General features: G+C 35.7%; 3 protein-coding genes across 4 annotated transcripts; 1 reads left to right on the top strand and 2 right to left on the bottom strand.

The window, feature by feature from the left end:
• LOC148957607 (conserved oligomeric Golgi complex subunit 3-like) lies at nucleotides 1-15,913 on the bottom strand. Of its 2 annotated transcripts, XM_089114772.1 has the most exons (24): nucleotides 15,647-15,913; nucleotides 14,688-14,798; nucleotides 14,257-14,318; nucleotides 13,790-13,955; nucleotides 13,120-13,194; nucleotides 12,442-12,531; nucleotides 10,450-10,584; nucleotides 10,169-10,243; nucleotides 9,520-9,563; nucleotides 8,715-8,841; nucleotides 7,544-7,635; nucleotides 6,964-7,069; nucleotides 6,764-6,797; nucleotides 6,088-6,167; nucleotides 5,254-5,331; nucleotides 4,884-4,932; nucleotides 4,202-4,296; nucleotides 3,529-3,618; nucleotides 2,984-3,187; nucleotides 2,761-2,802; nucleotides 2,247-2,421; nucleotides 1,040-1,167; nucleotides 667-765; nucleotides 1-420 (listed from the first exon to the last, which is right to left on the bottom strand). In XM_089114772.1, the coding sequence occupies exons 1-24, from the start codon at nucleotides 15,788-15,790 to the stop codon at nucleotides 394-396; spliced, it is 2,328 nt and encodes a 775-aa protein (XP_088970898.1). In that variant the 5' UTR covers nucleotides 15,791-15,913; the 3' UTR covers nucleotides 1-393. The 2 variants fall into 2 exon arrangements, with proteins under 2 accessions (XP_088970898.1, XP_088970899.1); XM_089114773.1 differs by lacking the exons at nucleotides 1-420; nucleotides 667-765; nucleotides 1,040-1,167 and having other exon boundaries at nucleotides 2,253-2,423; nucleotides 2,762-2,802.
• Nucleotides 15,914-15,921: 8 nt separating this feature from the next.
• Nucleotides 15,922-19,767, top strand: LOC148957606 (signal recognition particle 9 kDa protein-like). Its single transcript, XM_089114775.1, has 3 exons — nucleotides 15,922-16,063; nucleotides 17,920-17,988; nucleotides 18,324-19,767. The coding sequence occupies exons 1-3, from the start codon at nucleotides 15,980-15,982 to the stop codon at nucleotides 18,411-18,413; spliced, it is 243 nt and encodes an 80-aa protein (XP_088970901.1). The 5' UTR covers nucleotides 15,922-15,979; the 3' UTR covers nucleotides 18,414-19,767.
• Nucleotides 19,380-20,473, bottom strand: LOC135684337 (soma ferritin). The gene is made up of 3 exons (XM_065199865.2): nucleotides 20,244-20,473; nucleotides 20,033-20,125; nucleotides 19,380-19,826 (listed from the first exon to the last, which is right to left on the bottom strand). The coding sequence occupies exons 1-3, from the start codon at nucleotides 20,346-20,348 to the stop codon at nucleotides 19,506-19,508; spliced, it is 519 nt and encodes a 172-aa protein (XP_065055937.2). The 5' UTR covers nucleotides 20,349-20,473; the 3' UTR covers nucleotides 19,380-19,505.
• Nucleotides 20,474-22,485: the final 2,012 nt, after the last annotated feature.

The raw sequence follows: 22,485 nt of genomic DNA, 5'->3' as shown, positions 1-22,485 counted from the left end.
GGTAATTTCTATCCATCTATCTATTGCTTACTGTACATTAACCTTCAAATAGGTATTGCGTACAATGGGAATGTTCTTGATGGAAATTTTTCTGCAAAAAATTAGCATCCCAGAATTATTTTTAGAGATTTCAGAGCATAATGACAATTGGAACTTTTTCAGTTTCCCAGCTATAGGTTCTCCTCGTGCAAATTCTTGCGAAAAAAATGTACAGCTCAATTTCCTTACATTTTTAATGAGAAGTACAAAATAAAACCCACTGTTTTGAATGAATTTGAATTTTTATATTCTACTGACTTTGAATATTCTAAACTCTTTCTGAGTCGCGTTAATATATTAATTCGGCCCCGACTTTGATCAGTTGCTTGAAAATCGTTAGGGAGTTTCTGCATCCTATCGAAATGCCATGAGAAGTGAGACCTGGAAGAAAAAAGACCACGTTAATATAAGCCTTGACAGTAGATAAAAAATTCGTAAATACAGTGTGTAAATCTTGACAAGATTCTTGGATAAAAATATTTCATGCAAGTCGTGAATAATCTTTATTAAATAATGAGGGAAGCCTGCAAGCTTGGATTAGATTCCGCAAATGAAACTGGTTTTTTGTTGGGAATTAAGATTGGGAAAGGAAACAAAGAGCATAGCATATTTTTAATTCTGACAAACCTGTTCTTGCGATGGACATCCGATGATTTGTTGGTCTTCCAAGCTGTAATTTTCTTGCACAAGTTGAGACAGCTGTTTGTACACTTTCAGGACTTTTGTCTGAAATGAAGAAAAAAAAGAGATAAAAGCAAGTTGGTTAATATAGCACTGTACTGATATATACAACGTTGAACTATGGAAAGTATAGCATAGGGAAGATCTGGGAAAGAAAGGACAAAATAAGCATCCGAAAGGGTTAATAATCACCATTTGGTGTTTTAAGGAAGGATAGTTCACACAAACAGGAGAGGGCCACGATATCAGTCATTTTCTTTTGTTTATAGATAAATACGCAAAGTCATCTAAAAAAATTAGCATTTTCCGGACAACTTACCTTAATGGGCTTGAATAAGATATACTCTGTTTCTTTGCTTGCCAAGTACAATGACATACTCTCCATCACCCCCGGCAGTTTCGACTTCAGCATCATGTAAGCCTCGCTGACCACTTTCCGCACGCTCTCTAGCGAAAGAAAAATCTAGTTTTAAGTTGACCGAGTTGGATATGAGCAATGACAATCTCTATGATGGTGACACAAACTACAAAAGTGCCATTCGACATGCGTAATTCCTGTTTGTTGGGAGCTGAAGTTGTTTTGGAAAAGATTGTGGTCATGAGTCCATCCGATTATTTTAGGACCCAATGCTGCAAAAACTCTTCAAGCTACAACTTTCTTTCTTTGCAATTAGGCAGCAAATACCGCATTTCTGCATTGCAAGTAGGCAGTAAATAACGCATTGCTATTCAAGGTCGTGTGTCCGTACAAGTAGTGTGATTTAAGGGGGCGTGGTTTGGTCTAAACCAATCACCATACAAGTAGCTTGAAATCCTGGCCCGATTCGCTCCTCCATGCTATAAAATGCTGCAAATTTGGCCCCCAGCTTGAAAATGTTATCCCTCCCTAACTTAGACGAACAGATAAATTAAAAGGAACGTAAGGGAAATTTTGAACGAAATTGGCGCGAAAACGACCCTACGTGAAAAGCGGCTTGCCTCGTCTTAGATCTCTGGTTGTCTGATTGTTGAGAGTCTGATTGCTGAGAACGTTTTAACACCCCCACTCAACATAACTAAACGTCACTGAACATCACCACACAAATGTTGAATGATGTTCAGTGAAATGTTGAGAGCGTTTTAACGGGGCTTAAGATGTTATTTGATAACCCATGTTTTTTACGGTGTTTATTGTTACACTAAGCTCAGTTATTTGCCTTTCCTTGAAATCCGATAACATATTATCGTCCTCTTTTATGTATGATGATCCAAGATGATCCACGATGAAGATTTCTTCTTATTATTAATGATGATTCATAATAAATTATGATGATTTATGATGAAGATTCCTTCTGATTATATATGATGATTCAAAATAAATTATGATGATTTATGATGAAGATTCCTTCTGATTATATATGATGATTCAAAATAAATTATGATGATTTATGATGAAGATTCCTTCTGATTATTTATGATGATTTATGACGCTACCTGAGATTCACTATTATCACTACATACTAAGCAGCGATAACAAGAAAGCTAACCTGGTTTTGCAAATGGCTGCTGGTTAATAATTTGGTGCTTGTCCTTGCCTTCCTCTTCAGCCAGCTGTGTCAGAGTGTCCATTTTATCGAGCAGCGAGGTCAGGGGACTGACGAAATTATCAACAGCCGTGCCAATGAATTGTTCACACACATTTTTCAGTTCTGCATCCACTTCCTGCGAAATCAGTAGATTTAAAACAATATTGTGCGACATTTGCCATCACATGAAAGACAGAATTCTGTTGTGAAGATAAAATGAACAATTTCTTTGTATACAAAAGATTTTGGGAGAGACGATCAAAGCGACTTGTCTTTAATTCATCAAGGGAATATTTAAAAAGGTCTAAAACATCTAAAACTATAATGTTCTTTATGCGAATTGGGTCTACGGTTCCGTTTATAAGAGTATTACAACCCTACAACAGAAGGAACAAGAAGAGCAAACCGTGACTAGGCACAGATGGGCAACTTTGTTTCAAGAAAGAGAAAAGTAATTTTCCAAAATTTGTCTCACCTTTTTTGAGTCCAAACAGTATTCAGTTAACTGCGGAACGCCCTGGAAAATTAATCAAATAATAATGTTTTGAAAAGAGTAAAAATATGACTTTAGATAACTACTTGTCTTTGTGGTGAATAGTTTTCTAAACTTTTTTATCGTACAGTGCTACCAACTGTTTTACTCGGGTCATTTTGTGAAATAACCGATTACTCAAAGATATATTTATCTAACAAATTACCTCAAGAAGAAACTCCAGAATGGCGTTATTTGTACTCAAGCTAAGCAATCTGGTTCCTTTTGATAACAAACCAAAAGCAGCTGTTCTCATCTTTGAAAAATCCAATGCAACCTCTTTGACTGCAAAGTCGACATCAAATGGGGCAATCTGCTCTCTCAAAATCAGTAAATGTTTAATGAAGAACAAAGAACCGTTTATTGCACCCTGAGAAAAAGAAGATTTCGTTACGTTACGTAGATCTCGTTACGTTACGTTCAATACAACTACGGTGTCTCGCACAGAAAGACTTCACTAAAACACGGCGGTGTGAAAATTTATATTCAGCTGGAAAACGAGTTTACAAAAACGAAAGCTAATAGCCACAGCGATTATCTCGTCACTCAAATACGTACAAAACTAATTATAGTGACTTTGCAGTGGTTGGCAGTGTAACCACCATTTTGTACGGTCACTCGTGTAAAGCTACTTCATCAGACCGTACAGTCTCGCCAAGGTTTTCAGCAATTACAGAGGGGAGACATTAGAATGTTTGCGCCAACACAAACCTTTCGATCTGCAATTGTTTTGGAGGCACTCTTCAAAGTTGTTATGCAGATTGAAAGGGCTTCTTGGGCAAGTCCTTCAAACGTAGGTTTCTGAGTAAAAAAAACAAAATTTGTTACCAAAACAGCTAAAGATCTATAATCATTTTAGTGCTAAAAGATCATTTATCTGTCAACCTTCGGTTACCGCAAATCCATTACTGTCAGTAATTGTCAGCCTACAGGCTACAGCCAAAATGGGATTTCATAAAAAGTAGAATTTACTGACATAAATCTTAATGAAGATAGCTGCCTTCCTATTTCCCTTCAGCCAGGCAATCTTATCAATCAACAGCGAATCATTTTCCATCAACGAACGATTTGCAGGGACCACAAAGCATATTACAGATTAGGGGGGCTGAAAGCTTTTGGGTAGCAAAACACGCAGAAGGCCAAAAGCAAAATTACTTTTGAAGTGTTCTAAGTACAGTTTTTTAAATTATTGGAGAAGGGCTGAAGTCCCCAGTTTCCAGCTTCCGCAGTCCATTGATTTTACCGACAAGTTAATCCTGAAGTAAGGGGATGTGACTGACCTACATGTCTCACCGAATACACCCTTGATGGCTGTTTCAAAGATAAATATCGCAATGGAACGATATCCCAAGCTGTTTTACTTATAACAAATTAATACACTTACTGAAATGCAATTGTAGAGTTTTGACAGGCAAACTAGAGTCCTGCGAACAGTAGGGTACCACATTGCTTGCTGGTCCACCATTGCAATTGTAGAATCTAGAATAAAAAGCATTACCTATAAAATGGAAATGCCCAAAACAGGCATCGAGAGGAATGTTGTTAAGGTCAGGAAATTGCAAACTTTCCATACGTAGAAACAGGCAATAAGAGACAGACCAGATTTTGGGGAGTAATTTGGCTTACATACTAATATCCTGGGTTCCGGAGCGTCACAAAGCCCCATTTCCCTATCCTTCACTTGACGGTCTAGAACCCTACTTTTTCCCTATCCTACCTTTTCGCTAAGTAAAAGACTAAAATCAGCTAAAATTTATTTATATAGATAGACCTTTAGATTATATATTAGATTATAACGAATACATTGAACGAAAGCCTACAAGTAAAACAACGTCAGGAAAATGATTGCCACAATTGAGGCTACAGGGGGGAATAGCGATGTGACGTAATGAGCCACGACAGCGCAGCGTCAGTTAACCGGGGACCAAATGTTGACAGGCTACCTAACGCCCTATCCGCGACAAAATGTAAAAAGTAAAAAGTAGGTGTTCATATACCAAAACATGTCTAATGCCAAAGCAACAAACTTCTGAGAATAAGTTTAGCATTTAAATAACAATACTGACAAGATTTATTCTCGGCTATATCTTCGACTTTTCCCATCAGATTGCTTGTCTGAAATTAAAAAGATAGTTAATCAATATCTTATAACGAAGGGAAAAAGTAGGTTGATGGCTAGACTATGAGTGATTTAAATAATGGAGTAAATCTGTACGGCAGGTGACTTAAGGGGATTGCTTCAAGATAAGACATTTTATATCTGTGGATTGCCTTTGATAATTCACCTATGGACCAGGAACATAACGATAGATGAGTCTTTGACCATAAAAATAAACAAAAAAGCAGCTACGATTGTTACGTGAAGAACTGGGATTGATTTCAAAATAAAAGCAGCTACGACTGTTATGTGAAGAACTGAAATTGATTTCCAAATACCTCCATCATGAGCTTGTCCGGATATGCTAAGTCTCCTGATGCCGGTTTGTAGTTTCTAATGTCATTTTGCACGTAGGTCTGTGAAAGAAACTTTGTTTTAGTTTTTGGTACCGAAAAGATTGAAAATAGCTCCGAAGAGCGGAAATATAGCATATAAAAGTATTTTTCATCCGACCCGACACTAGTCAGAGAAAAAACGTGGGATAATGACCAAAGAAGAAGAAAATTGATGTTCAAATGCGGATCGAAAGGAAGAATGGCGCGTTTGTTAAAATTACTTTAAAGCTCTCCCGTTATTTTCGGTGCAAATCTTGATGTAAATTTTCTGCTTCTTTGGACATCTTAAAATGACCAACAGTGAACCTTGCATGCAATTTTTCCGATATGAGCTGCAATACTTCGAAAGTACCTAGAATTGTTTACTTTTGAAAAAGGAATAAAGGAGTAGTTCTTTCTAATAACCACAGTTATAGGTGCTCATTTTTCTTACACTATAAAATATCGATACTCGGGAAAATATATCAATTAGAGTCAAATGTTATCAGTTATGATAGTCTTCCATATTGATTCGTGTGATTTGGACTGCGAATAACATATCAGATTTTAAACGAGTAAAAATTACGCTACTTGCTTATATCTATGGCATTCTTATCTGAAACTGACCTTTTACCTCATACTGACAGTTTTGTTTCAAAATGACCTTTCCCTTGATACTTCGAATTATGAAAGTAGATATGAGGGAAATAGCATAAAGAAAGTAGATTTGAGGAAAATGACTTTGAACCAAAACAAAACGAAGAATGCAAGACAAATGGGAGTTGTGGGCCTAGTCACCTGAGCCTTGTATACGAGCCTCTCTTGCACGTCTTCCAGCAGCTGCGAAACAATAACTTCAAATGCTGATAGCTGGTCCGCTGAAATTAGAATAATGGTCATTCAGTGAAGGCAAAATGACAGTAATAATTTTGTATCTGCTACAATTAAAAAAACCATTCAGAAAGCCGAAACTTAAAAGTACAATATTAGGATTATCGTATACATGTTGATACTCCTTCGTGCAGGCTTTTAAATAGAAAATGGATGAAATAAAAAACTTTAAACTCAGCTAGTGAATGCTTGCTTTGAAAATGAACAAGAAAAAAATATTTCTAGTATTCAACAGGGCAGAAAAATGGTGCGTTGAAATGCAACACAAGTCATTCACAAGACATAAACAAATATTCTCTTTCTTTTTATTCAAAAATCTGCCTTGACAGAACTAAATAATTCTCTTCATAAATTGATTGTCTAAGTTATGACATAAATTGCTATTCCTGCTCCTATTATCTGACAAAAAGCGTTCATGGTCAATATTCAAAAATGTCAAAACAGAGTCAGAAATTTAGTTACAATTTACACTTAACATATGCAATCACAAAGTTAATCCGTGCAGCCAGGAACGATATCATGTTGAGCAACATAAGCCTTCATTGGTAAAACACATTAATAAAATAAAAGATCAGATAATCACCTTTTCTTGCCACATGCTCTTCCAGCATTTCAACCTTCAAAATAAAAAGGCTTATACTTTAACCAATCATTTTATCTAAAGCACCTTGCCTTCTATATCTAATCTATTATCGCCTGACCTGACTTTAGAATCTCTTTGTAAAAATGAATAAACAAGTAATATATGGTATACAGAAGGAAGAAAATGCTAATTGTGAGTACCTTCAATATGTTGCAGAGCTCAGCCAAAGTTTCCATATGTGTCATGTGAATGATCAAGGGTCGAAATGTTTCATAGAGTGCGTTGCAAAATCCTTCAAGCAAAAAACTGCAATGAAATTGGACGTTAATTTAGAATATAATGAATTACATTTATCATTCAAAGAGCAAACAAAATAGAAGAAAACTAGCAAGTCAAACAACTATTAAGTGAGACAACTGGTTCTGAAGAATATTAGTCAACAGAAATATTTATCCTTTATAAAAAAGCTGAAAGCGAAACAGCATTTCATATTTTGTGCTTTTAAACTGTCCATAGACAGGTTGGCAAAATATTCGAAGCAAATGAGTTCTGACCAGTCTTGCATAAAATGATTACCTTGAAACATTCTAAAAATATTAGACCATTTTGCATTATAAATAGAGCTATATATACTACATTAGCTTCAATAAAAATAATATTACATTTTTTATATACTCTAAAGTATTGGGTTTACATTACAAAACAAGTAAACAAAACAAAGACACAAAAGTGCATATAAACCTAAGAGAAACGACCAGCAATCTTAAAAGTTCTACTTACTCTAAACCTTCGCTTCTCTTCGTAAAAAATTCAAAATACAACTGGTGTTCATCTTGACAAACGTGAACAAGAAATGAACAGCCAGACCTAAACTGTAAAGCAACATAAGTTTTAAATAGTTTAGAGCACAAAATGTTCAAAAAGGTATCACCCACCCAAAAGCATCAGCTTCAATCAACAACAAAAACTTTACAGGACATCACGTCTGAATTACAAAGCAGAAATTATAATGTTATTAAGATGGAAAATCTCATTAACTCTCTAGAAATTAACTTTCTGTTTCCACGAGACATTGTGGGAATTGCCTTTAATATGTTAAGGTCTTGTGGCTGAAAAATCAAGAATACACAAATGAGGTATTTTGGACAGTTTCTTTGTAGCGAATCGTATTAAACATAGCACAGTGAAGATTCAAAGCATCGAACATAGCATTAAATGACAGTTCCCAATAATGGACACCTACAAGCCACCAATTTTAAATTTTCTATCCTGTGATAAAACTTTGTAGAAGGAACCTCACTACAAAGGACCCTTCCCTACAACGGTCACACCTCTACAACGAACAACTCTTTACAAATGCTCTCCTACAAAAGAGACCTCCCTACAACGGATACTTTCTTACAATTTACACCTCCCTACAATGGACAGTTCCCTTCGATCGACACCATCCTTCGATCGTCACCATTTTACAAGGTATACCTCCCTACAAAGGACACATCCCTGCAAAAGACACCTCCCTACAAAAGACACATCCCTACCATGGGCAGTTCCCTTCGACACGGACACTTTCCTTCGATGGACATTTCCCTTCAATACACCTCCCTACAATGGACACATCCCTTCGATGGATAATTCCGTAAATGGACACCTCTCTACAATAGACAGTTTCCTTCGATGGATAATTCTCTTCGATGGACACTTCCCTTCGATGAACACCTTTCTACAATGTTCACCTCCCTGCAATGTGCACTTCCCTTCGATGGACGCTTCCTAACAATGGACAACTAGTTTTCGTTTATATGGACTACAATCGATAACTATAACATATATTCATTATATGGAAGTTTAATCGCACATTTCATTACGTTACGATATCATTTTTTCCGTAAACGATACGATATAATTTCTCCGTATAAAGACAGTATGATCTTATGTGAATAGGTCTCCTTACTAGAGTGCATTGATTCCGAGTATGTTGCTTGACCATTCTCTGTACGACACTTGAGATGTACGGCTGGAGCAGCTGGGCTCGGCATTCAAAATAAAGCTGCTGACAGTCCTTAACAAAGGAGTCATATCTAAAACAAAGAAATTAAACTTAAACACAATTAACCTGAACAACTACATTAATACAGATTATATCTTATATCATTTGTGTAGCATTTTCTAGTATATGATAAATTAGCTGTCTTCTCTGAAAAACTTTTCAATCTAGCAAAGTAATTAAAAGGACTAAAGTTCAGTTTTATTTGTAAAGGCACATACATTTTCACTTTACTTATCAACAGAGGCTTTGAAAATTAAACATCAACTATAAAATCTGGAGACAAAAAACTCAGGTCCAATTCGTAAAACTTTTATCTTTTATCTCATTTTCAAACATATCTTGCGTTTTATTGCAACAAGTCTTGTCTAGTTAAAGCAAGCCGAATGCAAACTTGTGGTTGCACCCCTCTTTGAATTACGTTAAAATCTTTTAAAAAAGGACGCTGTTAGAAAAAAGGTTCTAATTTTGTCAGTTATTAGCTAATGCATAACAATGAACATGCCCTTCTGTTCGTCCTCAAGTTAAACCCCCTTAAAAAAACATCTTTATCGATGCTATCTACATGTAAACCATGTGACAATTATGATTACAGAAAAGATACGCACATTAGAAAGTACACTTTTCAGTAAGATGGGTTATTTTTCAATGAGTATATTTAGGCATTATAGGCTAAACAGTGCATATCAAAGGATGAAGAAACTACACTTACTCTGCATGGGTCTGCTGTTTTTGCTCAACCTGTTCCATAATATTCTGAAAACAAAGACAGCATCATTATGTGCACCAAACATACCTTGATTTGAATAAAACCTCCCTCAGACAATGTCAAGGCTCCGTAGCAGATGAATTTGCCAATGAAACGTCAATTTCAATTATGAATAATTATGTTTAGTGGAAATTAAGATCAAAATCGACCGCTACGTTTTACGACATATCATCCGTTACGTTTTTCCACATATCGACCGCTACGTTTTTCGACATATCGACCATTACGTTTTTCGACATATCATCCGTTACGTTTTTCGACATATCGACCATTACGTTTTTCGACATATCATCCGTTACGTTTTCCACATATCATCCGTTACGTTTTTCCACAAATCGACCGATACGTTTTTGATCATGAATCGACAAACATACAGTCAAAAAATTTCTTCGACTCGCTTCCAAACAATACTTAGACAGTTTAGTTTAATTTGCTCTCAAAAGCTTGAATTTCAAAAACCTATGAGCAAGTGCAGCATTAAAATGAATGTCATGTTAAATTTAACAAAATTTAAAAAAGTTTGCAATGATTTTGTTGGTGGCTTTTTCACACTGATTGTGCAATTTCTATTTCTGAGACATTAAAAACTTACTTTTATTCTGAAAGCTTGGGCTTTGAACTTGCCATACATCGTAGTATACAGGCCCTCTTGTGCGACTCCAGGATCCTTTGAATGTTAAAAGACAATGACAAAAAAGACATTGAAAGCAAAGATCTGACTTAATCATAACATTATACATAACAACACAAGAAAGAATACAGTAGTCTAAGAAAGTGACAGTCTAATGATACAAAAGATTTCTAATGACGAAGCTTTCCGATGCAGATTTAGCTGCTAAACATTACAAGCGTGTCTAAAACAGGACAGAATACCTTTTGGAGATGTGCATGTGCCTGATCAGTAGAATTCCGCAGTATTTTGTAAACGAGGTGCTTCAGCATGCTAAGTACTTGATTTAAGCATTGTTTGAATCGCAAAAGGTATGCACCTGAATCTTTAAAATGTGCCTGGAAAAATACAAGTTGAGTGCAAGAAATCACAATGAAGGCAAGCAAGGAAATGCAAGTAAACATTGTGTTTGCTTCTACGTAGCTTCCGAGGGTAGGCTTTAGGATTCTGAGAAGCTATGCTTCTCGAGCAGTGCCCCGGTCCTTCCTCTCAATGTGACCACACCTCATGATTCCTGCGCCTGGAATTGCAGAGAGCTGGAGACTCCCATCACTTGAGTTGGTCATGTCAATCCCTTGGATCTGTAGTCCAAGACTCTTACCATTGAGCCATCTTTGCACTATATAGATCTGAAAAGGTCCGAAAAAGGAGCTACTCTATCTTTAAGTTTAAAGAATGGTCTAGCATTCGAAAAACTAGTACTGGGCAGCACAGCTTCATTGTAATCGGAGTACTTATTTTTGAATTGTGCTAACGTATATGGTGCCCTTTTATGAAAAGTAAATTTTCTAGCTAGAAGGCAACTTTATAATAAAAACCGTTTTATCTGCCTTGTTATTCTTAATACTTGCTACACTTTGCCATGAATGAACATATGAAATTATTCTGACAAAAATGATGTTCATAAGGTGTTGCTGTTGGCAACAACACAACGTGGCCAAACTGCTTCAAATGAGAACTTGTGCCATTTGTGAACACACAGACAATATTTTAGGCCAAAATGAAATGCATAATATGGCTGAAATTGTTTATCGCTATTCATATATATTCGAGGTTTGACATAATGAAGCAATAGATAGTAAACTTAAAGTCTAGACATTTTCTGTATTCACCTGATGAAGAGTTATGCTCGAAACGTCGTACCAAATATTCATTTCTTGTACAAAGTCGTTATTTCATTGCATCAAATTTTGTTAATTTTTGACGTACAACACGCACAACTTCATTGATTATCAATTTTCTGTATTTGCCAAAAACCCAAAGCCCTTGCTTCTACCATCAAGAGAAACTTTTGGCTCTTGTCACATACAAATTCTCATTTTCCTACGACATACGTTCACTTAGGATAAGGAGATTCGTCAGCTCTCTGCAATTCCAGGCGTAGGAACACGAGCTCACCGCGTAAGGGAGGACTAGGACACTGCTCGATAATCATAGCTTAAAAGTTCCTTAAAACCAATTTCGGAGGCTAGGTAGCAGCAAATACCAACAAAACTTTCATCACAAGGTGTTCTGTAACCATTGAAACATCCATGTAATCTCTAAACCTATTTCGTCTGAAACAAAAGGGCGTCTCCAAGCATCTGATTTGCCACTTCACTTTTACTGTTCCCCCGTTTGACTACTTCATACATTTTAATCTGATTTGATTAGCTCCTCTTTTAACCATAAATTCATCCTTTTTGCGATCGAAGTCTTTTTCCTGATCCAATTTGTCAGTTTTTTTGGTATAGTGATTTTACTCTCTTCGGATTGCCTTTACTGAAGGGCAGCAAACACTAGTCAAAAAAGTCTGAAAAGAGGCTTATCTCTTCGGAAAGGGAGATTATGAGTCACGGTTTCTGATTGGTCGGTTTACAGAATTTACGAAACAACCTTAATCAAAAACGTTTCATCCTGTCTGAAGTCGAAGCACTGGCATATAACTTACTACGCCAGTCATTTACTTTCTCAAGGTGAATGAGGAGTTAATACGCAATTTTACAACAATAGATACAATTGGATGTCTACAGGATCGACATAAAATATTAAGTCTAAGTCATTGCTGTTTACTTCATCATAGTCAATTGACTATGATTTCATCTACTAGATACAAACTAAAAGATAAAATCTGTCTAAACGGAATGTAAAACAATAACAACAAAAATAAGAACAGAAATTTGCCTAAAAGCACAACTTTCGTGCAGTTTACTCACATTTCTCTCCATGTACGAGATACATTCGTCTATTCTTGTTAATAGCGGCACAAATGCTTCACCAGTCATAGAAATGGTCCCAGTCATTTTCTGTTCGAAAAACAAAGTCAGAGGCAGATCAGCAAACACAAATTCCGAATAGGAAAGACATATTTAAAAAATGTCAGGGAACCTGGTTGTATCCTTCTACAGCCTTGGGTGTAGTAAAAGAAAACTTGCAAAAAAATATGAATATTTGTCTGTTAGGTATATTTGTACAAACTTGACTGCAAAGTACTAGCAATTGTTTTGAAGTAAATTGAAAAATTTGTGATGATAAGATAAACAATGAAATAAATACAAAGATAAAACAAAGTAGGTAGCAAAATACCTCAACAAAACTAACTATTATTTATGCAACTAATAATATCGATTGTACGCATCTCCTAAATGAATACTGTTATGATTCTTTGCATTATATTTAACTTTATAGATTCAGCACAGAAGCAAAGATATTTAACATAGAAGCCTGCAGACTTCAGGGAAAAGGGGAATGCTTGTTTTTGTAAACTTTCAGTAAAGATATATTTTACAATATGTAATGTACATTTGCAATCTTTTTGTCAGATTGAAACAGAGCTTATAAATACAAATACTTTAAAATACAAATAAATGAGTAAGAAAAATTAAACATCATACGTGTTTGACTACTTCAAGTGTACTGAAAAACATCAGACGTTCGGAAATTCCTTCCACTTGGCTGGTTAGTGCTGCCTGAAATACAAGAAACAAGAGTACACAACGGACATAGGTTTCCAAAAAGAACTATTTTGATCATTGCTTAAGGCTTTTCTTTGCTACCCTGACTAGATGGGTTCTGAAAAGTAAGATCTACAGACTAATGTATTTATGAGAACAGCACTATTCCAATTTTACCTATATTTAGGGAAATTTCCTGAACAAAAAATGACTTAATCAACCAGTGACATCAGAAACCTATCAGACTGTCTATCACATATGCCCCAGCTAGTTTCTGCTATTTAACTGACAAATAGAATTTCTTTGCTAGAAACAACTAGCTTACACATTGGAAAATGCTCTTTGTTATATGAGATGGGTAGATGTCAAAACTTATGGTCTAAAAATACATTGTCAGGCTCAGCTAATGTTGAATGATACCTAAAGTACCCTTATTCCCTCACCCTTTATAGGTTCCTTAGTGTATATGTTTTGAGCAAATGTATTTGCATTCTGTTGCTTACCCCTCCTGAGCCTTGCCCCTAGGCTCTCTATTCTGAAAATTCTGGAAACTTAAAATTGATTATGAGACTACAATAAAATTCAAAATACTGACTTTAATTTCCATTACCTGTTCCTGGATAGACTGCTCACATGCATCATGCAAAGCTCTGGTTTGAGTCAACACAAATGCATACTTCTTTTGAAGATCTTCTAGACCATCAAGAAGAGCTCTTATCTGATCCAGCACTAAATCACATTTTTTACAATATTGATTGAGCTCATTTTGGTGCTCCCTGAAAATTAAGAAAATACCTAAATGAAGTAAGAGTTATAATAACAATTAAAAGTTAATCAAAGAATTTAGATATTACATTTGAAAAAATTTTCAGCCAATGATGTGTTTAGCCAATGAACTAATTTAACAAAGAAAACTGACAGCTACAAATTGAAAAACAAATTCTGTCAAGGTTAGACCGCCTTTCCATATCAAATGTTTAGTTGAATGTGCTTTAATATTTCTTTGCAAAACATTTATAGTTAAAAGATAACAAATCAAGATAATTGTAAAGATCCAAATTCAAGCATCTTATAAACCTGTATGTGTACTCTTGGTCCTCCTCCATTTGTGCTTGGACTTGAGTGAACCATGAAAAGAACTGCAAATACAAATAATAGTTTAATCCAAACATTGTGAAAAAAAAACTGAAATTACAGACTTTTTTATATTTTCCTTGTTGCTTTTCACTGGAGGTTAATTGTTACTGCATTATATTTTGCTGCACCTGCTTATTTTTCAAAGTAGAAAAAGAATTGAGAGGAGATTTCATATACAATTTAACTGTACTGAAGTAGTTACTGGCAGAAAAAAATATGAAAATAATCTAGTATATATATAATTGAAAGCATTATAAATAGAAGAGTATACATTATGAAGTGAATGTATTTGTAGCTATAGTAACAATAAGCATGGGTGCTAATGGAAACAAACAACAAATTTCAATGACCTACAAAATCTATAGCCTGACCTGTTGTGCATTTTGTACTTTTTTCCCTCCCCATTCAAGTCCTGAGATTTCCTTTCCCTCTTTTGTGACTTCCTTTGGTTCCACTTTTTGTTGAGATGCAGCATCTTTAAACTGAAATTAAAGTTGAAGTTAGAATTCGCTTTAATAACACATTTGCAAAATAATTTTTAGTTGGAATTTAAAATTTGCAGAAATGCAGCTGATACCCTTAAATTTGATGTCACAAAAACAATAAAGGGCAGCAGTTTCAACAAGGAGCCAATGAGCAATTTTTCTGAAGCATTATCGTTGCCCCAATACTTTTAGTTCAACAGGAGATGTATTACAGGATAGAGAAATCCCCGGGAGGGAGACAACATTGTTTTAGCAGCAATGCAAACAGGGATTTCCATTGGCTGCATGTCATAACATAGAGCAAAGGATAATAGAACTATAGGAAAAATATTCTTAGGGAAACATCTTGTGACTTTACATGCAATAGGTTGTTTAGGCTGCTGGCTTTAATGTTGCCAAGACCAGTATTACTATATTGTAAATGCATTCTCCTAGGGCACTGTAATGCAAATGCTTACAATATACATTATTACTTTAAGAGTAGAATCAAGATTACTTTTTTGCATAGAAAAAGTAGATGAAATGCCAAGCATGAAAAGCGATTGAAAATTTAGGAGGTCCTTCGATGACAGGGGGCGGATGGGCCAAGTACCACTTTCTTGCAAGACAAAAGAGCTTTTAGCAAATTATTATTATTTGGACAGATCTTTAATTTGCAAGTACCCCACCCCTTCCCAAGCAGTCAGCACTTTCCAAGTAGTTTCGGAGCCCCTAGCGAATATCACCCAGAACTTAATGCATCATATGATGCAAAAAGAAAATTGCAATGAAAACTTTTACTCTAGCTGCATTGATTTTAATCAATGTGTAGAGAACAGTAGGTTATTTCGAGATATCAGTCCCACCTTTTCAGGCAATGGCCTCTTGTTAAACGTACTCAGTTCTACGATACTAGCCCTCTGCTTCTCAGTTAGCGGTGCCAAAGGACAGCCCTTTGCATCCCATTGTGAAAGTGACTTCAGATTCTCCTTTGAAATCGTCTGATACATACTGAATTCTTTCCTTCACCTAAAAGTTTTACAAAATCGATGTTTTCGTGGCAGCCATCAGCGGAACCTCGATAACAGAACGCGGCTAAGTAAATAGGACAGCTAACAGCCTACAACAACAACGACGCTATAACAAACAAGACACTCGTGTCGACTTCTCGTCTCTTGCAATTAATTTCGACGTAAAAAATGACAACCAAAGGACCGTATGTCGAATCTTGGGAAGATTTCGCCAAAAGAGCCGAGCTTCTGTACCTAAACAATCCAGATAAGGTAATTATGGCTTTATTCTAGTTATCAGCACTCTAATTTTTTGTTATCAGCATTGTTTGTTGCCAGCACCCCAACTTTATATCTAAGAGTAGGGTCACGTCGCCCTGATTGAGTATTAACTAGGAGAAGTGACATCTACATCGATTTATTTATTGCGAAAAAATTGAGAGACTTGGAATAAGCTGCGACCAAAATACGCAATTAATCAAAACATTTTGCATCCAGTGACTCAACTCAACTGACGATCGAATTATTGATTGGTTGATTGATTTTGATTTTTAAGAGAATTGAATTGCATAAAAAATAAGATAATTGCTAGTTAAATCAAATGTTTACTTTTAAGATGTTTACCTTCTTAAGAAGCATCTTCCAAAATGAAATTAGTCTAATTTGTATTCCCCAGTTCTTGAAAATATAATGTAGCCATGTATCTGCTGCGATTAAGTTAAACTTTTAACTTTTTGGTACTGATTTCTTTTCTATTCACTGTGCTGGCTAGACTGCAGAGTTTTGGTGTGCAAACGGAATGCCTTGCCTGAGCAATAGTTTTTTCTCAAATCCTGTCTCCGCATATTATCAAATTTAGATTGCAGCAAGGATTTTATGTGAATCCCATGCAGTTTCACAATGAGGCTCGGAAATACTATTAAAGAATAAAATTCTGCAGCTTTTATACCAATATTTCGAAACAATGTTTGTTCCTGTGCAAGCATAAGTGGCAAAAGCATTTTAAAATAAAAACTGAACTGAACTGCTAAAAATAATTCCCCATACAAAAATACTTTGCAGTTGGGTTTGCTGGTGAAAGCCCAGTCTGCATTCTTTGTAGAAAGATATTCTCATGTTGTGGTACCTCAATTAGATAGTCTTTATTAGTCCATATTCACTATTGTAAAAACTGACATTAAATAACCTACAATACATTGTTGTGGGTCTTTTAGAGAGAGTTTCAAAAGTCTTTTCTCCATGGAACCTGGAATGTCAAATCTAAACATTGTTTTCAAGTTGATACAATACTTTCGCAACTACAAAGCTATATTGTGGCAATTTTGTTTCAAATGGGGTATAACTTCCAGGTGTTTCAAAAGCTGGATTTAAACAGCATTGATTCAAAAGCCTTACTTGATTTTCTTCTCTACAGTAGCCCAACAGGAGGCATCCATAGCATATATTGAAGCGACTAACAGACTAACTGAAGTAGAAACTTGAGGAAAGCTTTATGTATCAGGGCATCAGCATCAGTAACCCAGTGTTTACTTTCTCTCGTCGACTCCTCTACTTTAACCTATCTTGTTATCTAATGCCATCATTAATATACCTGTAATCTACCCTAAGTCCATGATTCGCCTGCCCCAAGCTGGCACATGCAAAGCACCTGACAATGGAGATAGTGTCTTTTTTCACAAAGTGTTTTTTTACATGGTTATTGTTAATGTATTGGCTAAGTGCCGTTCATAGCCAGAACCAGATGTTGTCATGTCTATTTCTACTGTGGACAGCACAGAATATTGTCTTTTGTTAAAAAGAAAAACACTTTCAGATGTTCCTTTGCGCTTTTGCATATGTGCAAATTTTTTGCAATAACTCAACCATTTAGTACAACAGTTAAACATTGAAATGCAAAAAAGTTGCTTTTTGACAATAAAACTTTTTGATGTGGTGGTTAACTTAGTAAGTCCAGATGATTTGGAATGGAGTAGCAAATATTTGGCTAGATTGCCCAAGGATGGCTAGTCAAGATATCAATAATCACAGGAACACAATATTTTTTATTGTTTTTGGTATAAAATGAATAACATCTCTTGGCAAACTGCATTATTTTAGAATGAAACTGACATTGTTTTGTTTTGTTTTAGATTAGATTTGTTGTCAAGTATAGAAACTGTGATGGAAATCTTGTATTGAAGATAACAGATGACAAAGTTGTGGGTGTCATTTTCAAGTCACATGTTACTTTTCATGTTGTTGTTGTTTAAAATTTTCCTATTCACTTAAATGTTTACTGCAGAGAGACAATCCCCCCCCCCCCCCCTCTGCATTTTCTAGGCAAGATATATTCTTACTGATTGTACATTTTTTTTCTATTCAGTGAACCCTTCCACTTTCAATTTGAAGGTGTAGCCCTTGCACACTGTTTTAAAACAATGAAATTATTGATTTTTACAGTGTTTGGATGACAAATTGTTTAATGGCTTCGTCAAATTTGATCTTCTTTGAGAATGAGACTACATGTTTACTTTCAAATATATTTCTCTTTTAGTGCTTGAAATACAGAACAGAGCACGCACAGGATGTAAAGAAACTAGAAAAGTTGAACAGTGTTTTGATGAGACATATTTGTACAAAATAAACCTGGGGATTTTAGCAATCTAAATTGAGTTGTGAGAACTGTATTTGCTCCATAAATTGTATTTATATTATAACTTTTGCAAAACTATATAAATGCTTTATCTGTTGTCCTTTTTTATAAGCACTTATATGATTGGGTAGAATAGACAGTTGGTTTATGTATTTATTGGTGGCTGATATCAAATGCGCTTCTGGAATAATCCGGCCAACCTCATATATTTTGACAAAAAAATTACCCTGATTCCAGCCAACCCTTTTTTTACTATGGTAAGTTTCTAACCCTGCCCTTCTAGTAGATGCTTTTCAGAAAAACCATTCTGTAATGCTTGAAATAACTGTTTAGGAAAACAGCACTTCCTACTGTATTCAGTTTTGACAAAAGAACACCTATCTAAACATTAATTGACTTCAATCTTTTCATATAAGAACAATTTAATATAACCACCAGCCTCAAAATGGTTTAAAATGAACAAATAAAGAACAAGATGAGTTTAGTAATTCTGGTAAGTCCAGAGACTCATTCAAAATCCAATCTCAAAAAAGAAGTTTTTTGCCACCTAGCAGCAGTGCATTGTCCGCATTTTCAACATTTTTAATAAATAAAGGATGGCTCACTCATTTTGTTGGCGTATGGGCGAGAACACACCCCTTGAGAACAAAATGTGTGCATGGCTGCAAGAAAACATCCACACCACCCCTTTTGTTGAAAAAATCCACCAACCCCATTTCTCACACTACAGAAATTTGCTCCTTCCCCTAACTGCTGACTTGCCTTATGTGGTTATGCAGCAAAATTTACTCAGGACCTCATCTTGCACTTACTGATAACTTGCAATCTATCCTATACCCAAAATATCAAAAAATATTGTATGTTTAGATTGCTGAAATTTTAAATCAACTTTAATGTCAAAAGAACCATTTGTGTCATCAAAATTTCAAAGAGAAACAACAAGTAAAAAATTGCAACTTTTGTTTACTTTAGTTCATTCAGTGCATTTGTGTGAAAACTATGTAATACATGTCACAACTTTTCTTTAATCAACAAAAAAGAGTTTTTCTTTCCAAAATCAACGCAAGTTCATGGTTTCAATGTTCATTCACCCAGAGTTTCTTTGTCAAACAAGTATTCACCCAGCCCTGTTCCAACACGTTTGAGGTTGGTGACATGACCTGCAATTTCCTTGATTGACTCAACTTGGTGTGTCAGGAACTTTCCTTCAATGAAATCTGTCATCTGTGCATCGTTGTGGGTGCTAGCCCTTGTATGCAGATCAAGTAAAGATTGGTTCACTTTCTTCTCGAGTGCCAATGCTTCCTCCATTGCCTGGAGCCCTGATCCCCATTCGTCCTTGGAAGGAGTCTTCACATCAGACAACTTTATACGTCCACCTCTTTGGTTCTGGAACTTCATTAGCTACAAAAAGGAAACGATTTATTACTTTGGAAACAATTCAAAGTGCTTAGTCAGAACCAACTAAGACAGGTACAAGTGGCATCAATGTGGCAATGAACCGATGGTTCTGACCTAAGACAATAATGGGGATAACTCGACATCGAAAAATAAATTTCACTTATAATTTAAAAAGCAAAAATACGAGGCCAATTTTAGAGGAAACTTACGATTTCCGCATGCTCGCGTTCCTCGTCAGATGAATGTTTGAAAAACTTTGCAAAGTTTGGGAGAGCAACATCATCTCTGTCGAAGTACTGGGCCTAAAAAGAAAAAGAATTTGAAATAAAGATCGAGACTATCGTTAAATTTCCGACGTGTCAACAAAAACATGGCGGAACAACTATGGCCTAAGTTCGAGTTTACAAAATAAAATCTCACCATGGACATGTACACATAGCTAGCGTACAGCTCAAGATTTATCTGCATGTTCACCATGGCTTCGCATTCTTCGTGGTAGTTTTGTCTTACTTGTGAAACTGCCATTTTTAATCTTTGGTTCTTAATTCTTGTACAGTAAAATCTAGATAAATGCAACTTGGCTAGTCCACCCGTTCAAGCACTGTTGAAGCAAGGTCAGACGTTCACCCAAATTTTCTGAATGCGTTTTCAGCGCAACGACGCCAATTATACATAAAATCATGTGACTGATCATATGATATTGTGCAAAGGTACTGATTGGTGAAAGTTCAAAATGATTGGCAGCTGGAGAATTTGATTGGCATTCTCGTGACTTCTTCACACTGAAAATAGAACAACCTATGGAATAACGATTCAGCATGACACAGCAAAAAGGATGACAGTCAAGGTTCCCACTTTGAACCTTAATCCGGTGTCAAGGGATACATCAGAGGTCGCAATATGGATCTCAGGTGTGACGTCATAAGAAAAATATATTTTTAGAATTTTTGAATTTCGACAGTACAACCGAAAAAACAACATGATGCAAAATCAATTAAATAGAAGGTGATTTTGATAGGGAGAGAGCAGCGAGCCTAAACTTCTTCTAAGCTAATTTGAAGCACAATCACACCAATGTTTTTGCACACAAAGATGTACTTCATAACTCTCTTTAGGAATTTTACGAAACCACCTAGTGACTTGCCTTTACCGAATTTTTGAAAGTTTAAATCATAAGAGTAAGCCTTTACTTTTATGATTTGAACTTTCAAAAATTCGGTAAAGGCAAATCACTAGGTGGTTTCGCAAAATTCCTAAAGAGAGTTATGTAATACATATTTGTGTTAGAAACACAGATCATTGTATTAAGCCTTTGAATCATTCTGGCAAATGGCCGGAAGTCACGTTTCCGGAAGCTTGAAAAAAGTCCGCAAAATTTCGACATTCGAATATTTTTTATCCCGTGATACCACCAAAAAGAGCTTGCAAAACTGTGTAAATTATGATAAAAAATCAACGTGATCTGCACTATAAGCAAAAAGTCATGCCTGTTGATTTTTTCATTTTGTCAAACAACTTTGGCTCTAAAGTTTAATGTTAAAACAGTCCCTTGGCAGTTTAATAGTGCATTAATTGCACAATTCGATATGCTTGAATAAGATAAAATGCATATAAACCTTTGAAAATGCTCCTAAAAGCTATTTTATAGGGCCAAAGCAAAAAACATGCGAGTGTCTATATATCTTGAGTGAGTGTATGAACTTTATGTTGATGTTGCAACCCTCCCCTCCCAACCCTCCCCTCCCCTCCCCTCCCAACCCTGTCTGGGTATTTCCAGGTTTTTCTTGGCATGTTAATTCTCTATTTCCTTTTCTTCATGCATTAGCTAAAGCCCAATCTCCAATGAGAAAAAGTCTTGCGAAATTTCGCTGCGAAATACTTCACGCGACAAATTCCTTTGAATGCTTTTGTTGACCTCACGACATTGGAATGTAAAGTTTGGAAGCGCGACAAAAGAATACGGAATATGATTGGCTGTTGAAGGATTTCGCAAGCGAAAAGCGAAAAAAGTTAAACTCATTTTAACTTTTTTCGCAGAGAAATTCTTCGCGAGAAATCCCAGCAAAAGATTACTGCGCATGCCTAAGACGTATTTCGCGCGAACTTTTTCGCATTTCGCAGTTTTTTTTCTCACTGGAGATTGGGCTTAATGGTCGAGCGGCTTACGACTTCTAAATGGACGAGCTGTTGCTAGTCGGCGGAAGGAGGCCATTGTCCCTTCTTTTCAACCCCCTCAAAAACGGTTGGGGTTTCTATTTATGGCTGTCTTATCGTTTATCATATCAACAGCACAAAAATAAATGGGCAAAATGATGAGAAAACGCCACCTACAGTTTTGTGGTTGCAAAATGTTAAATATTCTCAGGACCATCTTACCCTTGTTTGCTTACGTTTTACTTGGTAACCTGGAACAAATACCAATTCAGCCTATCGTATTTTGTACTTAAAGCAAACTTCATTATTGTATCATAAAATGCAAAGCACAATTTAACTGCTAAGGAGTATGTTAATTTGACAAAACGAAATTATTCGATATCGATTTTCAGCTTATATGTCAGATCATATTGATGTTTTATTATGTCTTCCTCAGTTTTGCACGCTTTTCCAATAGCATCGTCAGATTTGAAAAATCAGAATATCGAAACTCTGCTGACATTGCATT

Source organism: Rhopilema esculentum, chromosome 21, assembly GCF_057945365.1.
Source record: "Rhopilema esculentum isolate cy_ngs chromosome 21, ASM5794536v1, whole genome shotgun sequence".
Taxonomy (NCBI): Eukaryota; Metazoa; Cnidaria; class Scyphozoa; order Rhizostomeae; family Rhizostomatidae; genus Rhopilema; species Rhopilema esculentum.
This window is presented reverse-complemented; position numbering and strand designations above follow the sequence as displayed.

Excerpts from the sequence above, each read along its gene's own strand:
- LOC148957607 (XM_089114772.1), bottom strand. The coding sequence starts at position 15,790 with ATGTATCAGACGATTTCAAAGGAGAATCTGAAGTCACTTTCACAATGG. Across the intron at positions 2,803-2,983 it reads TTCTGGAGTTTCTTCTTGAG|GGCGTTCCGCAGTTAACTGA; the intron begins GTAATTTGTTAG and ends TTAATTTTCCAG. Across the intron at positions 421-666 it reads GATGTCCATCGCAAGAACAG|GTCTCACTTCTCATGGCATT; the intron begins GTTTGTCAGAAT and ends TTTTTCTTCCAG.
- LOC148957606 (XM_089114775.1), top strand. The coding sequence starts at position 15,980 with ATGACAACCAAAGGACCGTATGTCGAATCTTGGGAAGATTTCGCCAAA. Across the intron at positions 16,064-17,919 it reads ACCTAAACAATCCAGATAAG|ATTAGATTTGTTGTCAAGTA; the intron begins GTAATTATGGCT and ends GTTTTGTTTTAG. Across the intron at positions 17,989-18,323 it reads AGATAACAGATGACAAAGTT|TGCTTGAAATACAGAACAGA; the intron begins GTGGGTGTCATT and ends TTTCTCTTTTAG.
- LOC135684337 (XM_065199865.2), bottom strand. The coding sequence starts at position 20,348 with ATGGCAGTTTCACAAGTAAGACAAAACTACCACGAAGAATGCGAAGCC. Across the intron at positions 20,126-20,243 it reads GCTATGTGTACATGTCCATG|GCCCAGTACTTCGACAGAGA; the intron begins GTGAGATTTTAT and ends TTTTCTTTTTAG. Across the intron at positions 19,827-20,032 it reads AACGCGAGCATGCGGAAATC|CTAATGAAGTTCCAGAACCA; the intron begins GTAAGTTTCCTC and ends TCCTTTTTGTAG.